Source organism: Aspergillus piperis (assembly GCF_003184755.1).
Source record: "Aspergillus piperis CBS 112811 unplaced genomic scaffold BO85scaffold_5, whole genome shotgun sequence".
In the NCBI taxonomy this organism is placed as follows: domain Eukaryota; kingdom Fungi; phylum Ascomycota; class Eurotiomycetes; order Eurotiales; family Aspergillaceae; genus Aspergillus; species Aspergillus piperis.
In genome coordinates, this window is record NW_020291595.1 from 611,643 (window position 1) to 631,807 (window position 20,165).

At 48.9% G+C, this 20,165-nt stretch overlaps 6 protein-coding genes across 6 annotated transcripts; 4 read left to right on the top strand and 2 right to left on the bottom strand.

The window, feature by feature from the left end:
- Positions 1 to 589: 589 nt before the first annotated feature.
- Positions 590 to 3,106, top strand: BO85DRAFT_486100 (uncharacterized protein; the record flags this gene model as incomplete). Its single annotated transcript, XM_025663367.1, has 1 exon — positions 590 to 3,106. The coding sequence occupies one exon, from the start codon at positions 590 to 592 to the stop codon at positions 3,104 to 3,106; it is 2,517 nt and encodes an 838-aa protein (XP_025517555.1).
- Positions 3,107 to 5,618: 2,512 nt separating this feature from the next.
- On the top strand, positions 5,619 to 6,505 carry BO85DRAFT_247082 (uncharacterized protein). Its single transcript, XM_025654899.1, has 3 exons — positions 5,619 to 6,131; positions 6,184 to 6,238; positions 6,319 to 6,505. The coding sequence occupies exons 1-3, from the start codon at positions 5,783 to 5,785 to the stop codon at positions 6,338 to 6,340; spliced, it is 426 nt and encodes a 141-aa protein (XP_025517556.1). The 5' UTR covers positions 5,619 to 5,782; the 3' UTR covers positions 6,341 to 6,505.
- A 995-nt stretch (positions 6,506 to 7,500) lies between these two features.
- On the bottom strand, positions 7,501 to 8,130 carry BO85DRAFT_247065 (uncharacterized protein). Its single transcript, XM_025654898.1, has one exon. It carries the CDS (start codon positions 7,953 to 7,955, stop codon positions 7,626 to 7,628), a length of 330 nt encoding a protein of 109 aa, XP_025517557.1. The 5' UTR covers positions 7,956 to 8,130; the 3' UTR covers positions 7,501 to 7,625.
- On the top strand, positions 7,961 to 11,780 carry BO85DRAFT_247029 (KH domain protein). Its single transcript, XM_025654897.1, has 7 exons — positions 7,961 to 8,833; positions 8,907 to 9,188; positions 9,242 to 9,703; positions 9,759 to 10,083; positions 10,131 to 10,495; positions 10,541 to 10,738; positions 10,786 to 11,780. Exons 1-7 carry the CDS (start codon positions 8,306 to 8,308, stop codon positions 11,644 to 11,646), a joined length of 3,021 nt encoding a protein of 1,006 aa, XP_025517558.1. The 5' UTR covers positions 7,961 to 8,305; the 3' UTR covers positions 11,647 to 11,780.
- Positions 11,781 to 14,965: 3,185 nt separating this feature from the next.
- On the bottom strand, positions 14,966 to 15,380 carry BO85DRAFT_436591 (uncharacterized protein; the record flags this gene model as incomplete). Its single annotated transcript, XM_025658580.1, has 2 exons — positions 14,966 to 15,306; positions 15,356 to 15,380. 2 exons carry the CDS (start codon positions 15,378 to 15,380, stop codon positions 14,966 to 14,968), a joined length of 366 nt encoding a protein of 121 aa, XP_025517559.1.
- Positions 15,381 to 18,724: 3,344 nt separating this feature from the next.
- Positions 18,725 to 19,789, top strand: BO85DRAFT_247093 (uncharacterized protein). Its single transcript, XM_025654900.1, has one exon. It carries the CDS (start codon positions 18,856 to 18,858, stop codon positions 19,771 to 19,773), a length of 918 nt encoding a protein of 305 aa, XP_025517560.1. The 5' UTR covers positions 18,725 to 18,855; the 3' UTR covers positions 19,774 to 19,789.
- The last annotated feature ends 376 nt before the right edge of the window (positions 19,790 to 20,165 follow it).

The following is a 20,165-nucleotide window of genomic DNA, read 5'->3' on the forward strand; positions in this document are numbered from 1 at the left end:
CTAGGCTCGGGGTCAACATTTTCTTGCGTTTGCTTCACCCGAGCCCGCTGTCTGTCGGCTGACTTGGGTAGACGGCCATATCTAGAAGGAAATTTGATTACCTCTCATTCGGGGATCAAACAGATTTGTACATCCAATCAAGCCATGTGTGAATGCGCTGGGAAGTGACTAAGAAGAAACTAGCGGTGCGCGCGGTGCCTTTGCAAGCTGGCCGCCTCGACGAAGCTGGCCTCGCCTTTTCTCCTCTGCAAACCGCCCCCGTCCACGTACTTCCCGCACCTCATCATCCATCCACCGCCATCACCGTCTTTCCCTCCCATTTCCCTTTCCCTTCCCCTTCCCTTCCCTCCCTCGCTCACCCTCCCTCATACTCAATATTATCCACTCCTCACTCTTGGCCACCCATTCTAGTCTCCCTCAGCCAAGTCAAGTGAGGCAGTGATTTGGATTTTAAGTGCTACAGCCGAAAGAAAAGCTGATGCAGGAAACTGATTCGGTCTACTGGTGTCTGGTGTGACAAAACAGCTCTTCTCGGAGCAACTTAAGTTTTTTTTGTCGGTCCTCCGGGTATTATTTCTTATTTTAGACCATGGCAACAGCCCAGATCTCGCCAGTCTCAGGTAGTAATATACCTACCAGGCTGCCTGCAAGTGAGGAGATGCAGGAGTATGAAAAGATTTTGAAAATAAGTGACGATATCTTTTCTGGAACTCACCCTAGGTTGAAGGTTCCCCAGCAGTTCGTGCGCAAGCCCGCCTCGCGAGGCCCCCCTGTCTCGACTCCCACCCAGGTAAAATCGGGTGACCAACTCAAGTCTCCCCCGAAACCCCAGCTTCCTCCGTCCGCTCCGTTAGCTCAGAGGCCGGCGACATCGCAGGCTCCCAGTGCCGGAAGTGCTCCTTCCGGCGCGACCGGGCCGTCGCGTTTAGTCCCTAAGCCTGCCTCGGAGATTGATCCCATATTTCTGACCAAGTCAGATGATCTAGTCAGAGCTGAGATACAACTACAGCGGCAGCGGGTGGAGAGAGTGCTGCGGGAACAGTTGGAACAAAAAAGGCAGGATTCGAGGCAGAAGGCCTCTCTACAAGACACAAAACCAGACTTTGACGTTTCTGATGTGCTAGTGAAGGCCTTTGAGATGGTCAAACCGTCTCCGTCCGTGGATGCACCTGGTGCTGGAGAGCCCGGTGACTCTTTTGACGAGAACTCGTTCTACTCCAGTAGAGCCCCTGACTCTCCCCAGCAGGGCGAGCCGCAGCGGCAGTCTCCAGCTCCCCAGTCTAATTCGGAGGAGCTGGCTACTGAAGCTCCAGCAGAGAACTTTTCAGATGAGTTGCAACGGCTTGAAGCCCTCAACAGAACTGGATCGGATCAGGATGTGCAAGATACTTACCCCGTGGCAGACCACCTAGTACCCTATGATCAGAGGCAGCCGCACCATGCTGAGGTGGACGTCGCCGTCCGCAAATATCCCGAACCCGACCAGCCGACCGACGCGTATGAAGAACCAGAGTATTCACCACCGGCCCCCGGGGTAGCGCCTATGGAGAGGGATGATAATTATGGGTCTCAACGGGGTTATGCGAACGGGACAAAACGACGAGCACCGGAAGATCGAGTGCCCGAGCGGCATCGTCGGTCTCGGAGATCACTCTCACGGGGAGGCGATGTAAGAATTGTGCGAAATCACATAACCTCCCCTGCTGCTCCGCAGCCGTCCAGAGTCTCCCCCTTAGCCATCGCCAAGGTGCCCTCAGTCCATCAACTAAAGGACTCGCGTCCGGATTACGGTCCAGAGCGCCATGCTAGCCCTGAGGTTCCTGCTCAGCCATTGACGTCTAGGAAACGTAGGAGGTTGCAGGATGACAGAGGTCGTCCATCGTATACTAGAGCGCCAGCAGCGGCCCATGTTGAAGAAGCATTCATCAAGGAAGAGCCCGTTTCACCTCCGCCATTCACAGACACTCAACACGCTTACCGGACCCGCCAGCCACAAGAAAGACCAGTGTACATTGACATTGCTTCCCCGCGCTATACTCCCGTATTAGAACGGCGAGAACCACAGATTAGGGAACCGGCATATGAGTACGAGGTGTACGAGCCCCATGCTGAGCCGGGTATTCAGCGCACCCTTTCGAGACTTAGTGCTCGCCGGCCAGTCCGGGACGATCAAGACTTGCGCAGAGTTGCTAGCTTGCATCAGGCTCGGCAACCCGAGTATGCTCGTGAATATGTTGACCAAGCCAGTCCCCAGTCCGTGCGGGCCGGGTCGTATGCTATTGTTGAGCGTCCACCACCTGAGAGAATTCGATACTATGATGAGCTGGCGCAGCCACCTCCTACGAGACGCTATATTCCGGCTGGCGAATCGCCCAACTCACCACGATATCATGATGCTTACTATGAAGAGGAACCTGCAGCACGGGCGATGGCACCTCCACCGCGTCGGATAGTGGTTGACGAGCATGGCAATCAGTACTACGAGACGTTGCCTGCTCCAAGACTGCAGGCTATGCCTCCGCCCTCTACTCGACTACCCAGAAGTGACGTCTACGACGACCGTACACCACTGCGCACGGCAAGCGTGCGAGCGGCGTCTGTTCTCGAGGATCCGTATGGCGGTCGGCGATACGTGCAGGACATGCCACCTCCACCGACTGCCTACCGGCGAGTCACCGACTACGCTCGTCCGGCTCCCAGCGAACGGCGACCGTACACTGGAGCTTTGGATGAACGAGAGCCGTTTCCCCGTAGTGCCAGCGTGCAAGTGACGGAATACGGGACTCGCCGTCCCCCTTACCTGGACGAAGCCGAGCTTCCCCGGGAGCGGATCGTCCGGATGCCGAGTGTGCGCCCGCCCACTAGTCGGTACGAGGAGCCGCCGATGATTCAGCGGGTGGAGAGCGTGCGCCCGAGCGGTCGAGATGTGAGCGTCTACATGGATGACGCTGCTGCCCGGCAGCCGAGAGAATACATTGAGCGGCCTGTATACGTTGCTACGCGCCCTGTGCGGGACGAGCGCTATTACGATGGCAGTAACCCAGCGGAGCGGGTCATCCTCGACGGGGGGAGGGACGTAGTCCACCGAGTACCTCAACGCTACTGAGGAACGACGTATCATACTATAATGACCACGTGGACATGGAGATGATGGCCCACAATGATTGATTGATTGATTGATTGATTGTATTTGGTGCATTCGCCTCGGATATATCAATTGCCTTTGATTGATTTGAATTCTGTTGTATCTAAAAAGCGTTTTGTATTTGGATGTGTCGAGCATCCTGTACCATAGTATAGCAGCACATCACTATGAGGGGAGAGAGAGAGAGAGAGAGAGAGAGAGAGGTGGGGGGGATAAAGAATGGCATGAATAGCCGCATAATCTCTTGCATCAGAAATACCACTACAAATCGTTTAGAAATCGGGTGTCAAGTGACATGATTGATTCCACAACACAATGGCTTCATCATCGCAAGACGGCTGTTGACAGGTTCCGAGGGAGGTGTAGTATGAACACGATATAAAAATGCAAGATCATCAACCTACCGTGGCCATTACGCTGGCATGATTTCAGCATTCGAATTGGAGATAGCAAGCAGACAAAGATACCCGAGAATAGAACAGACAAGTGAGACAAGGGGTAGGTTAGGTGTATAGTAGTAACCTCCTTACTCCTTGGTTGGTAGATAGGGAAACAGACATGCCTCCTCCGGTCATGTTAGGGAATCTTCTCCTCACGGACGGAGAAGAGAGGATAAACCAACAAATTTGATTCATGGATAAGTATATTCATTTCATCCAATATCAAAGTTATGTATTGATCATTATTGGAAGAAGATTTGAAATGGTATGACTGCCGTGTGTGGACAGTTTAGTAGTAGTTGACTTGGTTTTAGTTAGTTTGAAAGGAAGAAAGGGGGGTTCATCTAATGTAGTGTGGATTCCTCAGCGGCATTTATATGTTGGGTAAGTAAGTAGGTAAACCTATTCGAGAAAATTCTGCAGGCAGCAAAGAATAGATTAGTTAGTTAGGTGGAAACTGTGTTAACTAAGAGGTTGACTAAAGTAGTTGCCAGTTTTAAGGTAGTTTCGTTTAGTTGAGTCGCTAAGAGTTAAGGGATCGATCGGTAGTAAGTAGGGTAGAGTTAGTCTAGTCTATGCTGTGTAAGGTAAGTGTTAGTCTTTATATCAGTTCTTCGTTAGACTAGAGTACGCAGTAGTAACAGCACGAAGGTGTATACAGAGTACAGTTGTTGGATGGATAAGGGTTTAAAGTACTTTTTGGCGCTTGCTTTTGTTCTGTTTAGTCTGTTTGGTTTTAATCCCTGCTGCTGCTGCTGATTATCCCTGATGATGTTGGCTATGGCATTATATGTAATCTAGTATGTAATGTTACCTAGTAAGTAGCTCCTTAATATGGAACCATAGAATGAACAACACACCACTTACTAGTACCTACTATTCTCAGAGCACATATACATACCCAAAAGTACTACATGCAATGTCGATATGTAAAGTAACTTACAAAGTACTAAACAAGTAAAGCAAGTAAGTAACTTCTTACCATGAAATGACGGTGATATCCAGACCCACATCCCATGTCGCCGATAGATGACGTCGACGAAATATATCTCTCCTCGATCGTTGGATGATCTTTTTACTCTCTTTTACATCACCTTCCACCTAACTTGATCATCACAACAATATGTTTTTCCAATTAGCGGTAATCTTCATATTGAGATAGATATAGTGTACATTGTCATGCCATTATTGTGGTGGGTTGTGGGCTGTGTGGGTTATGGTGAAGTGGTTACATCAGTGATCAACGGTGGGTTGCTGCAGGCAGTTGTTAGAACAGGACAGAAAAGGATGTATCCTTACGTCCGGTATCTGTCTGTCTGTCTTTTTGTCTTACTTGGGACTTTTTTATTATTGGCATCATAGATACTTACTGTAGGTACTTGTGTAAATAGTACCTGAGGGGATGGATAATACATTATTCTGTCTACGTTATCATCATAGACTCCATATATTGTAGTCTTATATATCCAGAGCCATTACAAAGTGATGCAAGCAATTCAAGACAACCGTAATACAATTGTATAACCCAAACCTTAACATCAAACGTTGATCATCCCCAATTCCTCCGACACACACGGAGCGATGGAAGAGTGGCTGTTGGTCCACGGATCCAGAAATATTCTACCATTGGGTGTGTCCCCGGGTAGGCTAGACACTACTAGATAGATACTTACCTTAGATAGTGCTAAAAGGTGAAAGTAAGAATTATCGTGATCACGATAACTAGCCCAAGCTTGACTGTGACACAGGGAAATTTCCCCTTGCCATGGATGATATCGATCGATGGGATACTTAGTACTCAGTCCCGGGCGGAGGAGGAAAAAAAAAAGAAAAAAAGAGGGAAAAGGTCCAAGTCATGATACACGGTGACGCAAGGTGGGTTTATCACTTGTCTCAGGATTTCGGGGTCTTACTTGATTCGTTTCACTTGTGTTATGTGTATGTCTGTTCTGTTTATCAGACTTAACTGGTTAGTTCAGTTTGGGGTCTGTGTTGGGTGGCTGTTGTCTGTATGTCAGGTTGGGTAGGTTGGCACATGACTAGTTACTTTACTATCTATTTTCATCCCTACTGTATATGGATATCTGTCTTAGTCTTCTCGTATATGCTATAGCTGGGTAGGAATAGGTAGTAAAATTCCATCCGTCTCCATAGCACCCATCGAGGTATAAGGTATCCCCAAGCCGGTCTGACTGGAATGGTATGGATAGACAAGACAGACAGACGAAGGACGACGCCAGTGGCAAATGGGGAGCCAGCCAGCCAGCCAGCCAGCCAACCGGGCCACACCCCCTCTCTCTCTCCCTCGATTCCCAGGCATCCTACCTTACTATCTTTCTTCCTGCCCTCCCGAGTTCCCCGGGAGAAAATACAAAGTGATGATGTACCTTACCTGGTGGAACAATACCCTTTCAAGATAGCCACAACCAATCATGAGGAGTGGATGGGTATGGCGCGCTGGCTGCTTTTGCCCCGGTACCTACAGGTGTCGAGCTGTGGATGGCAAACAGCTTGCTTTCCTGGAGCTTCCGAGCTGGTGTGTGTGTGTGTGTGTGTCCGACACAAACCGGGGATACATGATTGATTGATAACTTGCAGATGCAGATGCAGCTGCAGCGGCAGTTGCATTGATGTGTGGAATTGTTGTAGCTACGTAAGTTATCTCCTTGGGGAGGCTATTATTGAGCCTGAGGCATGAGTACTGTGTAACTAAATACAGTAAGAGGAATACAGCGTGATGACAACACACACGTGATCTACAAGACGGGACCGGGATTTCTCGCTTGCAGACCTGAAACGGGCAAAGCCGGGTGGAGCCGTGCAGGGACGACTAGGATGAACGCAATCGAGGTTGAGGAGTGGAATATCCCCCCTCCCTCATCCCTCCCTCCCCCGTCTGCTAGTAGGGGTTGCTGTGTTTGGAAGAATTAGAGAGGTAATTAAAGGAATGGATAACTTTATGTATCATTTTTATAAAGTATCTGACTCGAGATAAAAAGAGAGAGAGAGTGTGTGTGTGTGAGAGAGAGAGAGAGTTTCTGGGCCAGAATTGAGTTTACTTTTTTCCCCATGGTGATGACGAGAAATGGACGACAGGCCCAGTAGTAAAGGTAGTCAAGAGAGTTTCCGAGTGGAATTCCAAGGCCAGTCAGTCAGGTCACCTCAGATACTAGAACTAGTGCTACCAAAAGTATGTTGGCGGGTGGATGATGAAAGGAGTCATTCTTTTCTGGAAATGATGATTGGAGGGGGGAGGAGGGACGGACCCTAAGGAGGTCGAGATTCAGGCGATAAACCCGGCCTACTACTAACTAATTAACTAACCTAACTACTTTGTGGTTAACTAACTAAATCGCGTAAGCTGGGAAAATCATAAGAATAGTTAGTTAGCAAGTGATCAGAGCGAGGGGAGAGGGAGAGAGTTGTGGCACTGGCACTGGCAGCAGTAGCAGCAAGCAGCAGGAATGGCCACACCAGGTTTCGAGTGGTACTTTGGCCCAGACGATACAAACATTGGGCCTAGACACTGGGCTGAGTACCCGCCCTTCCCGCCTGAGGATTCGAAGGGGAGTGACCATCATCATCATGGGAATTGAACGATGAGAAGAAGGTGGGATGGGATACATTGTGAGAAGAATAGATAGAAATTTGATGTCTATAGTGATTATTAACATAGTGCTCAACTGGATCTAAATAGGTAAAGATTATGAACAGAATTCATGTGTAACTTGACTTTCCCCAACGGTATGTCAGTATAAGCTGGTAACTTGACTAGTAGTAAGCTCCTCGAGGTCGAGTCCCTTTGAGATCGGTGCCTGGGGAAAATTAGAGAGAAAGAAAAGAAGGTGTGAAGAAAAGGGAAATTCCCACTTCTGACGCTTGACTCTTGACTGACTTGTTGCTCAGCTCTTCTGCTGCTCTTCTCTCCGCCCCTCCAAAAGTCAGTCATCCATCCACACCAAAGCAGCTGAAAAGAGGCGCTGACTGGCTCTGTTGCTTGCCTGAATTCGGCCAGAGGAATTCCATCCATTCCCTTTCCATCATCTCTCTTTCTTGCTCTTCCCTACCTTTTCCCTCTCTTCCTTCCATTCTCCTCCTCCCCTCCCCCAAATCCAGTCTAAAGCTTTTTGCTGCTGGTGCTGCCAACAGACCCAACGCCGTTTTGTTGATCCATCATCCCATTCTCGTTTTCCCCTTCCACTTCCTCTTCCTCTTCCTTTTATTTTTTTTGCCTTGGATTTATTTCCTTCTTCCCTTATTTTTTTCTTTTTCCTTTTTCCTTCCTTAGTCCTGCCTTTTTTTTCTTTCCCACTTCCGCGCCCTCCCCCTCCCTCTTCGTTTCCTTCCAATCTGCTTTCTTTCTTCTTCATCTGTGCACCTCCCCCTCCCTTCTTGCTTGATACCCGTTTTGGTTGTTAGAACCTGAATTGTGATTCATCCTTTTCCCTCCCATTCCGATCCCACCCCCGTCGGTGGCCAGTCACCCTCCACCAACGGCCACTTTCTCCTCTCCATCTGCGCGCCCACTTCCTGTCGGGAACGGCGACTGCAGCCCTCGACTGTCACCTTTTCTCTCTCCAATCCCGTCCGTCTACTCTCATCCTCCGCTTCTTCCTCCCCCTCCTCGCCCACCCGTTCGCCATTCCCTCCCCTCCGGTCTTCCACACCCTTCTCTCCCCTCGACTTGTTCAAGGGGCTAGAGACTCGACCTCCCCTTGTCATGCACAAGATCTCCAATTTCACGGGCCAAGCCCGTCATGGCTGGGAGCGTATGACGCCCACTTTTGGCATGTCTCGACCGCATACCGACATGACTTCTCACTCCCTCCGTCGACCGCATGGCGCGCCGCCCATGACTCCTCCGACTGGAATCGACCCGACCGTCAATCTCTCGTTTAACGTGCCCTTCTCCTCGACTCTCGCCGGTCCCGACGTTGACGATGTCCTGCATGCGAGCCCTGGCGCCCTTCAACGCTGGACCTTCCCCGAGGGCACTCCCGAAGGCACCCCCGTCCACCAGCTTCCCGTTCACGCGAGCAATGTCGACGCCTTGCGGAGATTGTGTCGACAAATCACCGAAAGCAGTAACGGGAGGGTCGAGGCGGCTGTGACCTCGTCGGAGCCCAAGACTGTCCCTTCGCTACAACGGCGCCCTCAGGGTTTGGCGACCAACGTCTGCATCACGGGTGATGGAGAGACGGTACGGAAGATGCGAGCTAGGGTGTTGAACGAGACCCCCATTTTGTTGGTATGTTGATATCTCGACTTTTCATACTCTGGTGCCTGGGATCCGTTTCATCCGCTAACGGGTTATGTTATAGCGATGTGCGACCGTGGACGTGGACATGCACCTGATCGTGGATGGAACCACCAAGAATATCCGAGCGAGCGTCTTGGAGCATTTGGATACGCTGGCGGCTTATACGGGCACGGACATCTTCCTCCTGAGCCCCAAAATCCGTGACACGGATAGTGCGGTGGTGTCTTCTTATGGATACGCCTCAGACAATGGGCTGGATCAACGCTTCCGGGTGTCCATCTACGGCGATATGGAGAGCGCTGAGCATGCCAAGACCAGGGTCTTGATTATGATCGATCAGATTGTGGGTTCTTTCTCTTCCGACCGATCAACGTCCGGCAAACTAACTGTTACTAGCTCAAACGTCACGTGGACGCTGTGAAGCTGGAGCTGACCATGCACACCTTGGTCTGCGGCCGTACTCGCAAGAACATCAAGCTGATCGAGGCTGCCACTGGCACGGCCATTTACTTCCCGCCGCCGTTCCCCCGCATCTTCGGCTACACGCCGCCGGGTGCTCACCGTCGCAGCGAGAACGAGGTCTACATCACCGGTGATACGCAGGAGCAGATTGCACGTGCGAAGCAAAAGCTTCAGGAACTTGTGATGGGCGTGAAGATCTACGTCAAGGATGTCATTGTCAACTCGAACAAGATCGACAACATTCTGCTCGACCGTCTGGACAAGGTCCGCAAGGTGATGGAGATGAACGGCTCTTACGTCCTCTTTCCTCAGCTCGGTACGCAGCGGGGTCTGGTTCGTATTCAGGGCACCGAAGTGTTGCACGTCGAGCGCACCGTGCGGGAGATCATGGCTTTGGTATGTGACACTGTACTTCATCCCAAGCGGCGTCGTGTCTGACTAACGTTTGCAGGCTGGTCAATTCTACAGTGCGTCGTGGTGGATCATCATGCCCGACCCGTCGCAAGGGGGTTTCCGGGCGCCGTCTCCCGCAGACGTCCGCACCATGCTCTCTGACATCTGCAGCAACTCGGGCGCTGAAGTTAGCTTTGACAACCTGACGTTCACCATCAATGGCTCGGATGACGCGGTCAAGGCGGCGATGATGGTGATCAACCAGATCCCGTTTGTGCAGCGCAGCCAGTACCAGATGCGCGTGAAGATTGAACTCGCCAACGAGCACAAGGAATTCGTCAGCGGCAAGAAGAACGGCAAGATCAACAAGATCATGGGCCAGAGTGAGTTTATTTCAATCGCTACATGAGTCACGTACTAACGGATGCAGGCAACGTGCAAATCATCTTCGATGGTTTCAACGAGTACAACTTCTACATTGACGTGTGTGGAAACCAGTACGAGTCTACCAAGAATGGCTTGGATCTTGTTGAACAGGAAATGCCGGCGTCGATCTCGTTCCACGTGCCAGACCAGTACCACAAGCGCATTATCGGCATTGGCGGCCAGCACATCCAGCGCATCATGAAGAAATACTCGGTGTTTGTCAAGTTCTCCAACGCCATGGACCGTGGCGGCATGGGCAAAGAGGAGGACGACATCAAGGTTGACAATGTCATTTGTCGGACCCCTGCGCGTAATGCCCAGAGCCTGGACCTGGTCAAGCAGGAGATCATGGACATGGTCGAGAAAGTCGTAAGTTCGCCATTCCCGGGTTGAAATTCGTTGCTAATTGGATAGGACGCCGAGTATGTCTCTGAACGTGTCGTCATCAACCGGTTGTATCACCGTGAACTACTCGCGCGCATCTCTGAAATCGATGAGCTCGAGAAGAAGTGGAACTGCAAGATCGAGTTCCCTAGTACCGAACTTGCCAGTGACGTCGTGACTATTTCCGGACCCGAGTACCAGGTCCCACAGGCCGTTGACGCCTTGCTGGTAAGTAAACTGCTCATCATGGATATCATCAGTTCTAACCTTCGCAGGGAATGGTTCCGGAGAGCCACGAGCTACTCTTCCAGAGCTCTGCCCAGCTGCGCGAGTATTTCAAGTCGACCGAGTTCCACGACGACGTGTGTGCCAAGCTCAAGGACCAATACGAGGTCGATACCACCGTCGATACTAGTTCGGACCCTCCGGCCTCGGCTTCGGAGAGTGGCTCTTCTTCTCCCGTCTTCGGGCCGGAAGACCGGGTTGTGCTCGGATATACTCGCAACAATGCCGGCGGACTCAAGGATGCCATTGACTTCCTGATCTCTCGATTGGTCGCTCACGGCCTCGACGCGACTACGGTCAAGGGAGCTATTCCTCGCCCCAAGTCGGACTCTTTCGAGGAGTCTCTCCCCTTCTTCGACTCCAAGTTGCTGCAGCATGCGCCCGCTCCCATTGTCACCGACTCCCCCACTCGCCCCAGTTTCTCGGATGAGACCAGCGAGCGCGGGTCCATCTTCGAGAGACTGCGGAAGCCCGGCAGCATCTCTTCCTTTTCTTCGTTCATTGGCCGCAAGAATCACTCGGCCTCTCCCGGATCCTTCTTCAAGCATGCGTCCAGTAACGCCTCGAAGGCGTCACTGGTCTCCATGGAGTCTCGAGACAGTGGCTACCGCAACCCATGGAATGATTCTGGCGTGAACCTTGCCGAGGACGACGTGCCTGTCCTCGGAAGTTCTCACAGCCACAGCAGCAGCAATGGCTGGCCCGCGCGCTTTGACACCAAATTTCCATTCGGTACCGCGCCAGGGGACATGACTCCCAAGCATGACCCGCGCGCTTCTTTTGACAGTGGTCGTCCTAGTACTTCCAATTCTACTTCTGGATACCCGGCCCCAATCGGGCCACCGCGTTAAAATCAATGTCAATTTGCAGCAGTATACCCCAAGAGACTTCTGTTTTTTTTTTTTTTTCATCGTTTAGTTTCTGTTTTTCGTTTTGATTTGTTGTCAGCGATTCGTGTTTCGGATTTATTTTGATACCACAGAGTGCAAGTCAAATAAGACGTCAGGAAGTGAAAGAAAAGATGCAAAAAAAAGCAATAGAGGGAAGAAGAATACGAGAAAGGCATTAGCGTTGTGATCCTTTCCTTCCCTGCCATATTCTCCCCTCTACCCCTGGTTTTCATTCTTGCGAGATGTTCGTTGTGATCTTTTTGTGCTTGGTCGTTTTCAGCCGGGGGGTGTAGGTGCCAAATGTGTGTGCCCTTGGGAAGGTTTTATATGAGATACCAAACCGTGGAAGATGGGAAATTTTGCGTTCATACATTCCAGATATGATACCAAGTGAAACGATGGTGTACGAAGGTGTTTTTCTTGCTACAGATGTCGGTTTTGAAGTGATCATTGCAATCGCATATTTGCCTTTTGCCTGGGATGGATACTTCCCAACCAACCATTTAGGCTCTGCCCTGTTTCGTTTTGGTCATGCTTTTTGTGCCTTTATTATATATACCTCTATGCGTATGATATCCAAGATCTATAGCGCGTAGTCATGAATGGGGTTGATGTCTCGTTGCAACGTGCTGCTTATAGGTAACGTAGATTGATAGACTACCCACAAGTCACAATAGGATTTGCGTGCATCAGCATTCGATAGTGGTGCAAATACCAGCCAAGTCTTACAGGAATTCCAACCACGTCTTTAGAGCAAACAAGGAGCCCTATACCACTTCATTGAATACTTCAACGTCAATACCATCATATACCCTATAGTATCATCCCCTTCACTCGAATACTACTACATTCAACCAAATCCTCTTCACCATCCTCATTCCACTCTATTCGCTATAGCCACTCACTTACTTGCCATCATTACCTGAGATGACCACCTCCCTCTACTATATAAACCCCCTTCCTGCCTGCCTGCTAGCCTCCATCTTCTCTATCTTCCTCTCAAACCATATCTATACCTCAATATCTATACAGATTCCCATGATGAAGAATACCCTCCATCGAACATAATGGAAATATCAATACTTATACACAATCTACGTTCCAAGATCCGAGTCTTCCATCCAAAGCAAAGATAATATCTATACTACCTAAAATATTAAACATACTACTAATGAAGCATCTCCGCACCCACCCGGTGCATTACATTGAACTTGCTCACGCTGCAATACACACACCTGCACAGCGAGAATGAGCCGCTATCAAACGTCTGTCCGAACATACGACAGCAAGGAATGGAAACTTATATTTCCTCAGGGAGGTGGTACCATGCATCGTCTGTGGAGTTGACCTCCACACGGATAGGTTTGTATTTGAAGTCATACCGAGGCTACCTCGCAATGGAAAAAAGGAGGAAAGGTTGGGGAAGCGGGCTAGAATCCAATCTGTCCGATCCGTACAAGTCTTTCCGGGTTTTCTAAAGGGAGGTATAACGAATAGATCCTACGGGGTTTTAGCAAATAACTACCGAAGATATCATCGAAAGCGATCAATATCTCGGAGGTATGCGGACGCCTCAGCCGGTTCTGAGGACGAAAGATTGCTCTGCAGTCAGCAATTTAATTCCTGTCTTGAACCAAGCTCTCCCCAGACCTAAGTACTAGTTTTGCTAGGCTAATTATGTGTCCAAAGGGTTGTGCAACATACAAATTGGCTCTTCCACTGGGGAATAATAGCAGTTAATACCTCTTGATTAAAGGGGAAGGCAAAAGGTATGGGAATGAATTAACAGATGATGTCTATCGATATATGGCTCGTCTGAAATCTTTCCGTAGATTTAATGGATCAACTTCGAAAGAGAAGTGGATTCTTCTTTTGGATATCTTACCAAATTAAAACCGAATATCTCATCTGAATTCCACATACCCACCTGGGCCTAGAAGCGGGAGGACACTCGCAAAAGTGACAAGTGAAGAACTGGAGTATATATTCGGGGCAGGAAAGGATTATATATGATTGAGTGATCGGTTGCTACTGTTCGCTATTCTAGCTGTCCGGTACCACGTGTTAACATCCAGCAAAGCAAGAGAATCTGATAACCAGCTAACATTCTGATGAAATTGGCCTGAACCTTCAGAAGTGCTGTTTAAGAGCCATTCTCATGGAGCGTTTCAATGGAGTAGACTCGCAGCTTTAGGGATCAGGCGAGACAGGACGAGACCGAACGTCTTGATCTTCTCAGGGAGGAGGAACTTGCGCCAGGGACGTGATCAAGCTCTAATGACATGTTACCGAGACTGGCTAGAAGAAAGATCAAAATCTTCTGTTGTCTCGCTGATCCGCGCGTTATTGGTATATTGGTCTGAGACTGAATGCATATGGCAATATTCTGTCTCTATCTATCTATCAAGAAGCTGAGCAGATCGAACCCAAGCAAGTATGATCATTGGTTCGGTTGCTTTGTAAAAGCTAGTGGTGGTTACGCTCTGCTTAATGTACGTCTGCAGATTCATAACGATACTACTCTCTGAGGAAGTGGTCGAGGCATGTTCGTCTTCTGAGTCACCACCAGGAATGACAGACGTAACACTTCACGGCAAGATGTCTAGCAACGCAAGACCTACAAGAACACTCCCCTACTCAGTGGCAGGTATCTTGTCCTCCTGCAGTCTCGTGTGACTTTCCACCCCATCAGCAAGGCGCATATAAGCCTACAGGTCTTTATGGAAGCCAGACATTCGCTGCTACTTGATTTGATCAGAATCGCACATCTGAAAGCCTGGACGGTAACGACAGGATCCGGAATAGTGTGTAGTTTTAGTCTATGCATATTTAATATACATCCCCCATTTCAGTCTATCAATATATCCTTTCCATCTTGATCCACTAGCCTTCGGACTATCCTGCGTGCTTATGGAATCCCATAAAAGTTTTTGAACACCTTCAGTCCCTCATCCCCTGGGAGTTCAGTGATGTGACATGTGAAGTGCAAGTGGCGGTGGAAATCACTTCGTTTTGTCTCTATCAGCAACTGGTACTTGTCCTGTATGCACTACCTACGACATATACCAATGCTAAATCGAGCTGGTCGACTATGGACATCCGTTGTTATATGGATGCATCCTTTTCGGGACCATTGTTTTATGGAGAAGGTGTGGAGGAACCCAATCAAGGTTGGTTGGTATACTCGGTCTCGCCGGCTTGCTATAGACTTGCCCAGGCCTACAGAGTCTGCTAGGATGGCGCCTTCTGTCCTCTTCTCGGTCCAGATCAGCCAAAGTTTTCAAATGACGGTTCTTTGCCAGAATCTTGATGAGCAACTCTGGACTATCCTCGGGATGCGGGGATAGTCTAGATTGGTGATGGTAATAATTGCGAGTTCCTCGTTTGTATAATCAACCTGAACTTCGCTGTTATTCAACCGTTTTTGATGGTCCCAGAGGCGAGTGACAACCTCAGGGCTCAGATTCAGCAGAGTCTCGATGGAAGATTCTATCAACTCCTGGTCTATCTTTAGATAGACCCAGTCGTTGCTGTCAGTTGCTACACCATAGCTAGGCACGACTGGCCTCTTTGCATGGCGTTTCATTATGCTTGACTGATAAGTCCCATTATGTAACAAGACTATAACTCAAGTAAGTAGTATTGTATATTTGCGCAATAGCATTAATACTTCCCATATGTCGAGGCCAGTCCATTTTTTCAACCGCCTTGGCTTCCACAATGATGGTATTAGTCTGCTAAATTGGCATCTTTGTGCCCCAAAGAGTAATCGGTGTGGCCCTGTAGGAAGTATTTTCTCTCATCGTAGATCTATTTAACTTCTCAAATGAAAGGTGTACCGACTTAGACAACCCCTGCAGAGAGGACGAAGAGTTGTGGCTAGCCGACGAGGTACCACCCACTTATTGACGGCTAGAATTGTGAGAAAGATGGCATCCAGCTGATACCTAATTAGGGCTTCATTCTGGCCAGGATCGTCCTCAGCAATTCAAAAGTCAGCTAGGATTTGTCCTTGTCATTCATAACTTTGTTGGTCATATCCAGTGATAGTCAATAGCAAGCCGCGACTCACTTATATAGTCTGAGAAAGCCTTTCTTGACTGCATGCTTTCCGTCATTTGCTCAGAAATGAATGTTTTCCACTACCTGATATGGGATGAGAGTCTGTCTCTTTACTTTATTCCAGAGCTTGGTTGTTCCCTAGCCTGTCTTCCGCTTGAGCTTCGACGATTATTGTATTTTCTCAGTTACATACTGGCTCTTCTATGCCAGAATGCGTAACCTGTCTTTTCGTTGATATGTCGGTTTTGCATGGGCATCTTAGCCATTTTTCAAATTGCAGATGCACTGGTCAAACGGGCCCATTCAATCATCGACAGTCTGTGGATCAGAATATTGTCCATATTGACACTTCCTGGCTGTTAGTCTTTCGATTAGGTTTTCCCACCACCAAGATTCTTTCTGTGGACTCCCCATTGTATCTAAGTAAGCTGCTTTCAAGCCCCTATATTCGATCAAGACCGCAACTGTGCTTGTGAAACCATACTTCTCCATGACACCTCACCAACTAAAGCCATGGCGATGTGGCATGGCATTGTTAAGAACCTCGAGGGCCGCCATGACTCCAATTTCTGGCATGTATTCTAAGAGTCGTCCCGTTGGATTCGTCCTCTCGCTATTTGCCTATCGCAGCTCATCTATTGAGCAGGCCCTTACTCTTTGCAGCATCCTGTAAAGGTGTTAGGATCTGTGAGATTATGACTCGGTGTTTTTGAGGGGTTAGTGCATGGACCAACACTGTGTCTCCTTCCCTTAAGGAGGCTTCCTGTGTTTTCACGAGGCATTCCTCTTAATTAGTATATACTTCCCGATTTCAATCATTGTTACATCGGCAGTTGGTCGAAACGTAGCATCCGTATACTTCCAAAGGTGTTTGTTGAACCCCCTCTCAGCTTCGGCAGACTTTTGAGATAGTTCTTAATCCCCCGTTTGGATTGACATAGGTCACCAACCACGTGCGGAAGGCTTCCTGGTCCATCTCATCCCTAAATAAAACGTCTTCGGTGTGTACTTCCAGACTTAGAGTTTGTACTCCATCTCGGGTCTGAACACACAGGCTAGCCTAGCTTCGGAAAGTCGATGTACTGAAACTTGCTGGAACTGGTAGTATCGTTTCCATACAGTCAGTATGTGATTCGAGCAATACATCTCCCTAGGGTTGCGACTAGACAAGTTCGGATCAAGGCTTCATTTTCGTATGAGCATTACTCCTTCCGATTTTTCACTATAGAACTTATTCGATAAGCATGTAACCCCACGTCCATCCGTACTGTATCAGTGCGAATTGTGAATCCCGTCTTCGATGGGAGGACGTAGCGTACCAAGCTATTCGCCTATACGGCGAGCATTGCAGTTATCAGCAGATAACGCAACTTTCTGGTAGCCATTCCGGAAAGCTGTACGCTTATGAATATCGATTTCGAATCATCGCCTTTGTACGGGCTATCATCAGGCTTATTCCGTCCTCTGCAAATGAAGTCTGGGGTGTAAGAAGTGTAGCACGGGGCTAAGGCACCCCATGCTGAATCTCGTACAGAGCCACTTGTGCCGCTGATTCTCAACGAAGACATCGGCCTGATAAAGAGAGTTGCCTCTGTAGCTGATATGTTTTGTGGGTCGACCACTTCTATGCCCTTTTCCCATCGTCGGACCTTTTCTTTCAATATTGCTTATGTTTTACTCCCTTGCATCTTTTATCCAAATGGCCCAGGTCGGCACTGGTCGCTCTCACTCCAGGTAGATGATAGATGAAACTTTGGTGAGAGCTGTGCTTCGATCTGTCTGAATGGTTGACCTCGTTTGTACATTGCTGGGAAAAAAGAGCGCTGATGCATTCTGAGTGGGCATATTTACCAGATGTTTTTCGATGGTAGGTGGGTTTGAGGAGTATTACTCTCTGGAAGTTTCGTCCTTGTAGTACTCAGAATCCGAGTACCACTAGGATTTTTAGCGTGTCTGTCGTGGTTTTAGCTGGTAGGGTTAATCTTATTGATATCGTATTATAAGTTCTTATGGAACGATGTGTGGTTTATGATGGTATTGGCGAAGTACCCCGTTATATGAGATAGCTATTATATATAACAGAAGATATCATAAGAAAGCCAGGTCCAATGCTGATGAAGAAGGAGGACTAGAAAGGAAGGAAAGAAGTTGTGGTCCACAGGGAGAGGTGGGGTTTATATAGCCCGGATCAGAGCTACATGGGTGAATCAATGAATTCAATAGGAAAGAGTAGGTGAAGGGGTATATTGCTTGGGGAAGGGTGTGGATTGAAGGCGCAGGAGGGTATTCAATGGGTGTAGTGACATTTCGAGAGATTTGAAGTGATTGCTGGGGCACTGCAGAAAAAATTCCGGGTATGGCATCTGATAATCTCTTATCTTATCCCATCAGCTCCTATCTAGTTGATTGAAGAACTCTAATTCTATTATGTCTGAAACCTATTGTATGCAGCCTGGGTACTAAATAGTAACCATGACCCGACATCATGTTATCACCATATTAATCATCCTTCCTGCTAGTAATTATTATCATCCGAACAGAAATATATATAAAGATGGCACTCCGCTTGTTTCCAATACTCCTGCCACCAGATGAATATCAGCATCGACTCCACGACCCCTTACCTCGCCCACAGAATGAATTTTCCTACCCTCCCCACTGTAATCCATTCATTCATATCTCCGTGCAACGAAAATATCACCCGACGGACGCGCCCGGAGTTAAGGCCTATACCCGAATCGGGTGGGTCTTCGCCACAAATCCGGCTACTCGAGCATACACTTTACGGAAGATCAAATAATTGTAGACCCTTGATTGCCGATGTAGATGAGGCAATTGGAGGATAGATATCTTGGTAGTATGCATACCGTTCCTGTAATAGAAAAGATCTGACCCACCCGGTCGGGTCCCGCGGCACCTGATCAGGTTGACCAGGCAAGGGAAGTTGCGCGTGCATAGTCCTGGGTATATTAGGAAGAAAACTTCTCGCAGAACTGTAGTCAAGTTGTAATCGGGCCCAATATTGGTTTAAGCACATTACCCTGGGCCTGTGTATATTTCGCCATTCTTGCATTCAACATAACGCGTCGTCTACCGGTATAGCCTGCAATGCAGTCGTTCACAATCGTCCTACCGAGCAATGCCACGGTGACGGGCATACACTCGATCCCAGATCCAGCCGCATCTCCTCGCCATCGTCCATTGATTGTCGCCTTGCACGGCGGGACTTACGACTGCCATTATTTTGATGCCACGCCAGACTATTCCGCCTCCAGAGCAAGTATTGCTTTCGGCATCCCGTTCGTATCTATTGACCGACCCTGCGTTGGTGGAACTAGCTCCTTTCTGCCCGTCCCGGAGGGATCGAACTTCAATCAAGAAACTGGGCGCTGCTTGCATAGGCATATCCTCCCTGAATTATGGTCTGAATTCGGCAACGGGTGCAATTGCATTGTCCTTCTGTGCCATAGCCTTGGTGTAATGGGAGGCATCGTCGCTGCAGCGATGCATGCACAGGATGAGAAGCCGCGATATCCGCTCGGAGGTTTGATTGTAAGTGGCATGGGTGACAAGGCGTCTCCATCGGCGAACAATTCTCCTCCACCAGTGTATGAGAAGGTCGGCTCGGATCATGTTGCGATGCCTGTGGATGTCAAGGATGAAATGATGTTTAAGCCAGGGACCTGTAGCCCAGAGGTTCTGGCTCACAGTGACCGCCTGAATACAGCAACACCTGTGGTGGAGTTACAGCAGTATCCAACTATTTGGCTTCCCACATGGCGCGACAGTTGGGCGAAACATGTCGCAGCACCCGTTATGTTCGCACTCGTGGAAAACGATGTCTTCTTCGAGGCAAATGAGGAGGAAATCAGAAGCTGCACGGCAGCATTCGAAAACAGCGTCCGGGTTGATGGCAGTCTAGTCAAAGGCGCACCTCACTGCATGGAATTGAGCTATTGGTCGCAGGGGTGGTACGCCCGTTGTTTCGGGTTTGCGATGGAATGCTCTGTTAGTTTAGTCTGCTGAATTATAACTTACACAGTAAGCCTAGACAATAATCAGAAGCAAATTGATAGCCATATCGCACTGGATACTAAACACAGCCATAAGCACCTGGAATCCCGTTTAGGCAGCTGTGCGGCCGGCCGGCAGGATTGTACTCTGCGTGAGCGCATTGCCCTGACTCTGGCAAACACAAATTCCGCAAAAGCCGCAGTAAAAGATAGGCAAATTTGACTCGAGTCGAATGACCAAACACAGCGACCAGAGCCGCTCATGCAAGGGACACTTCTACTCTGTTCTTGTTGGTGCTTGTTAATGCTTGTTAACGTAAGAGAAATCCTACCTCCATTCGGAAGCGGCTGGCTCGGTACATTGCGATTAACAAGGCAATTGACAGGATCAAGGCAAACCTTCAG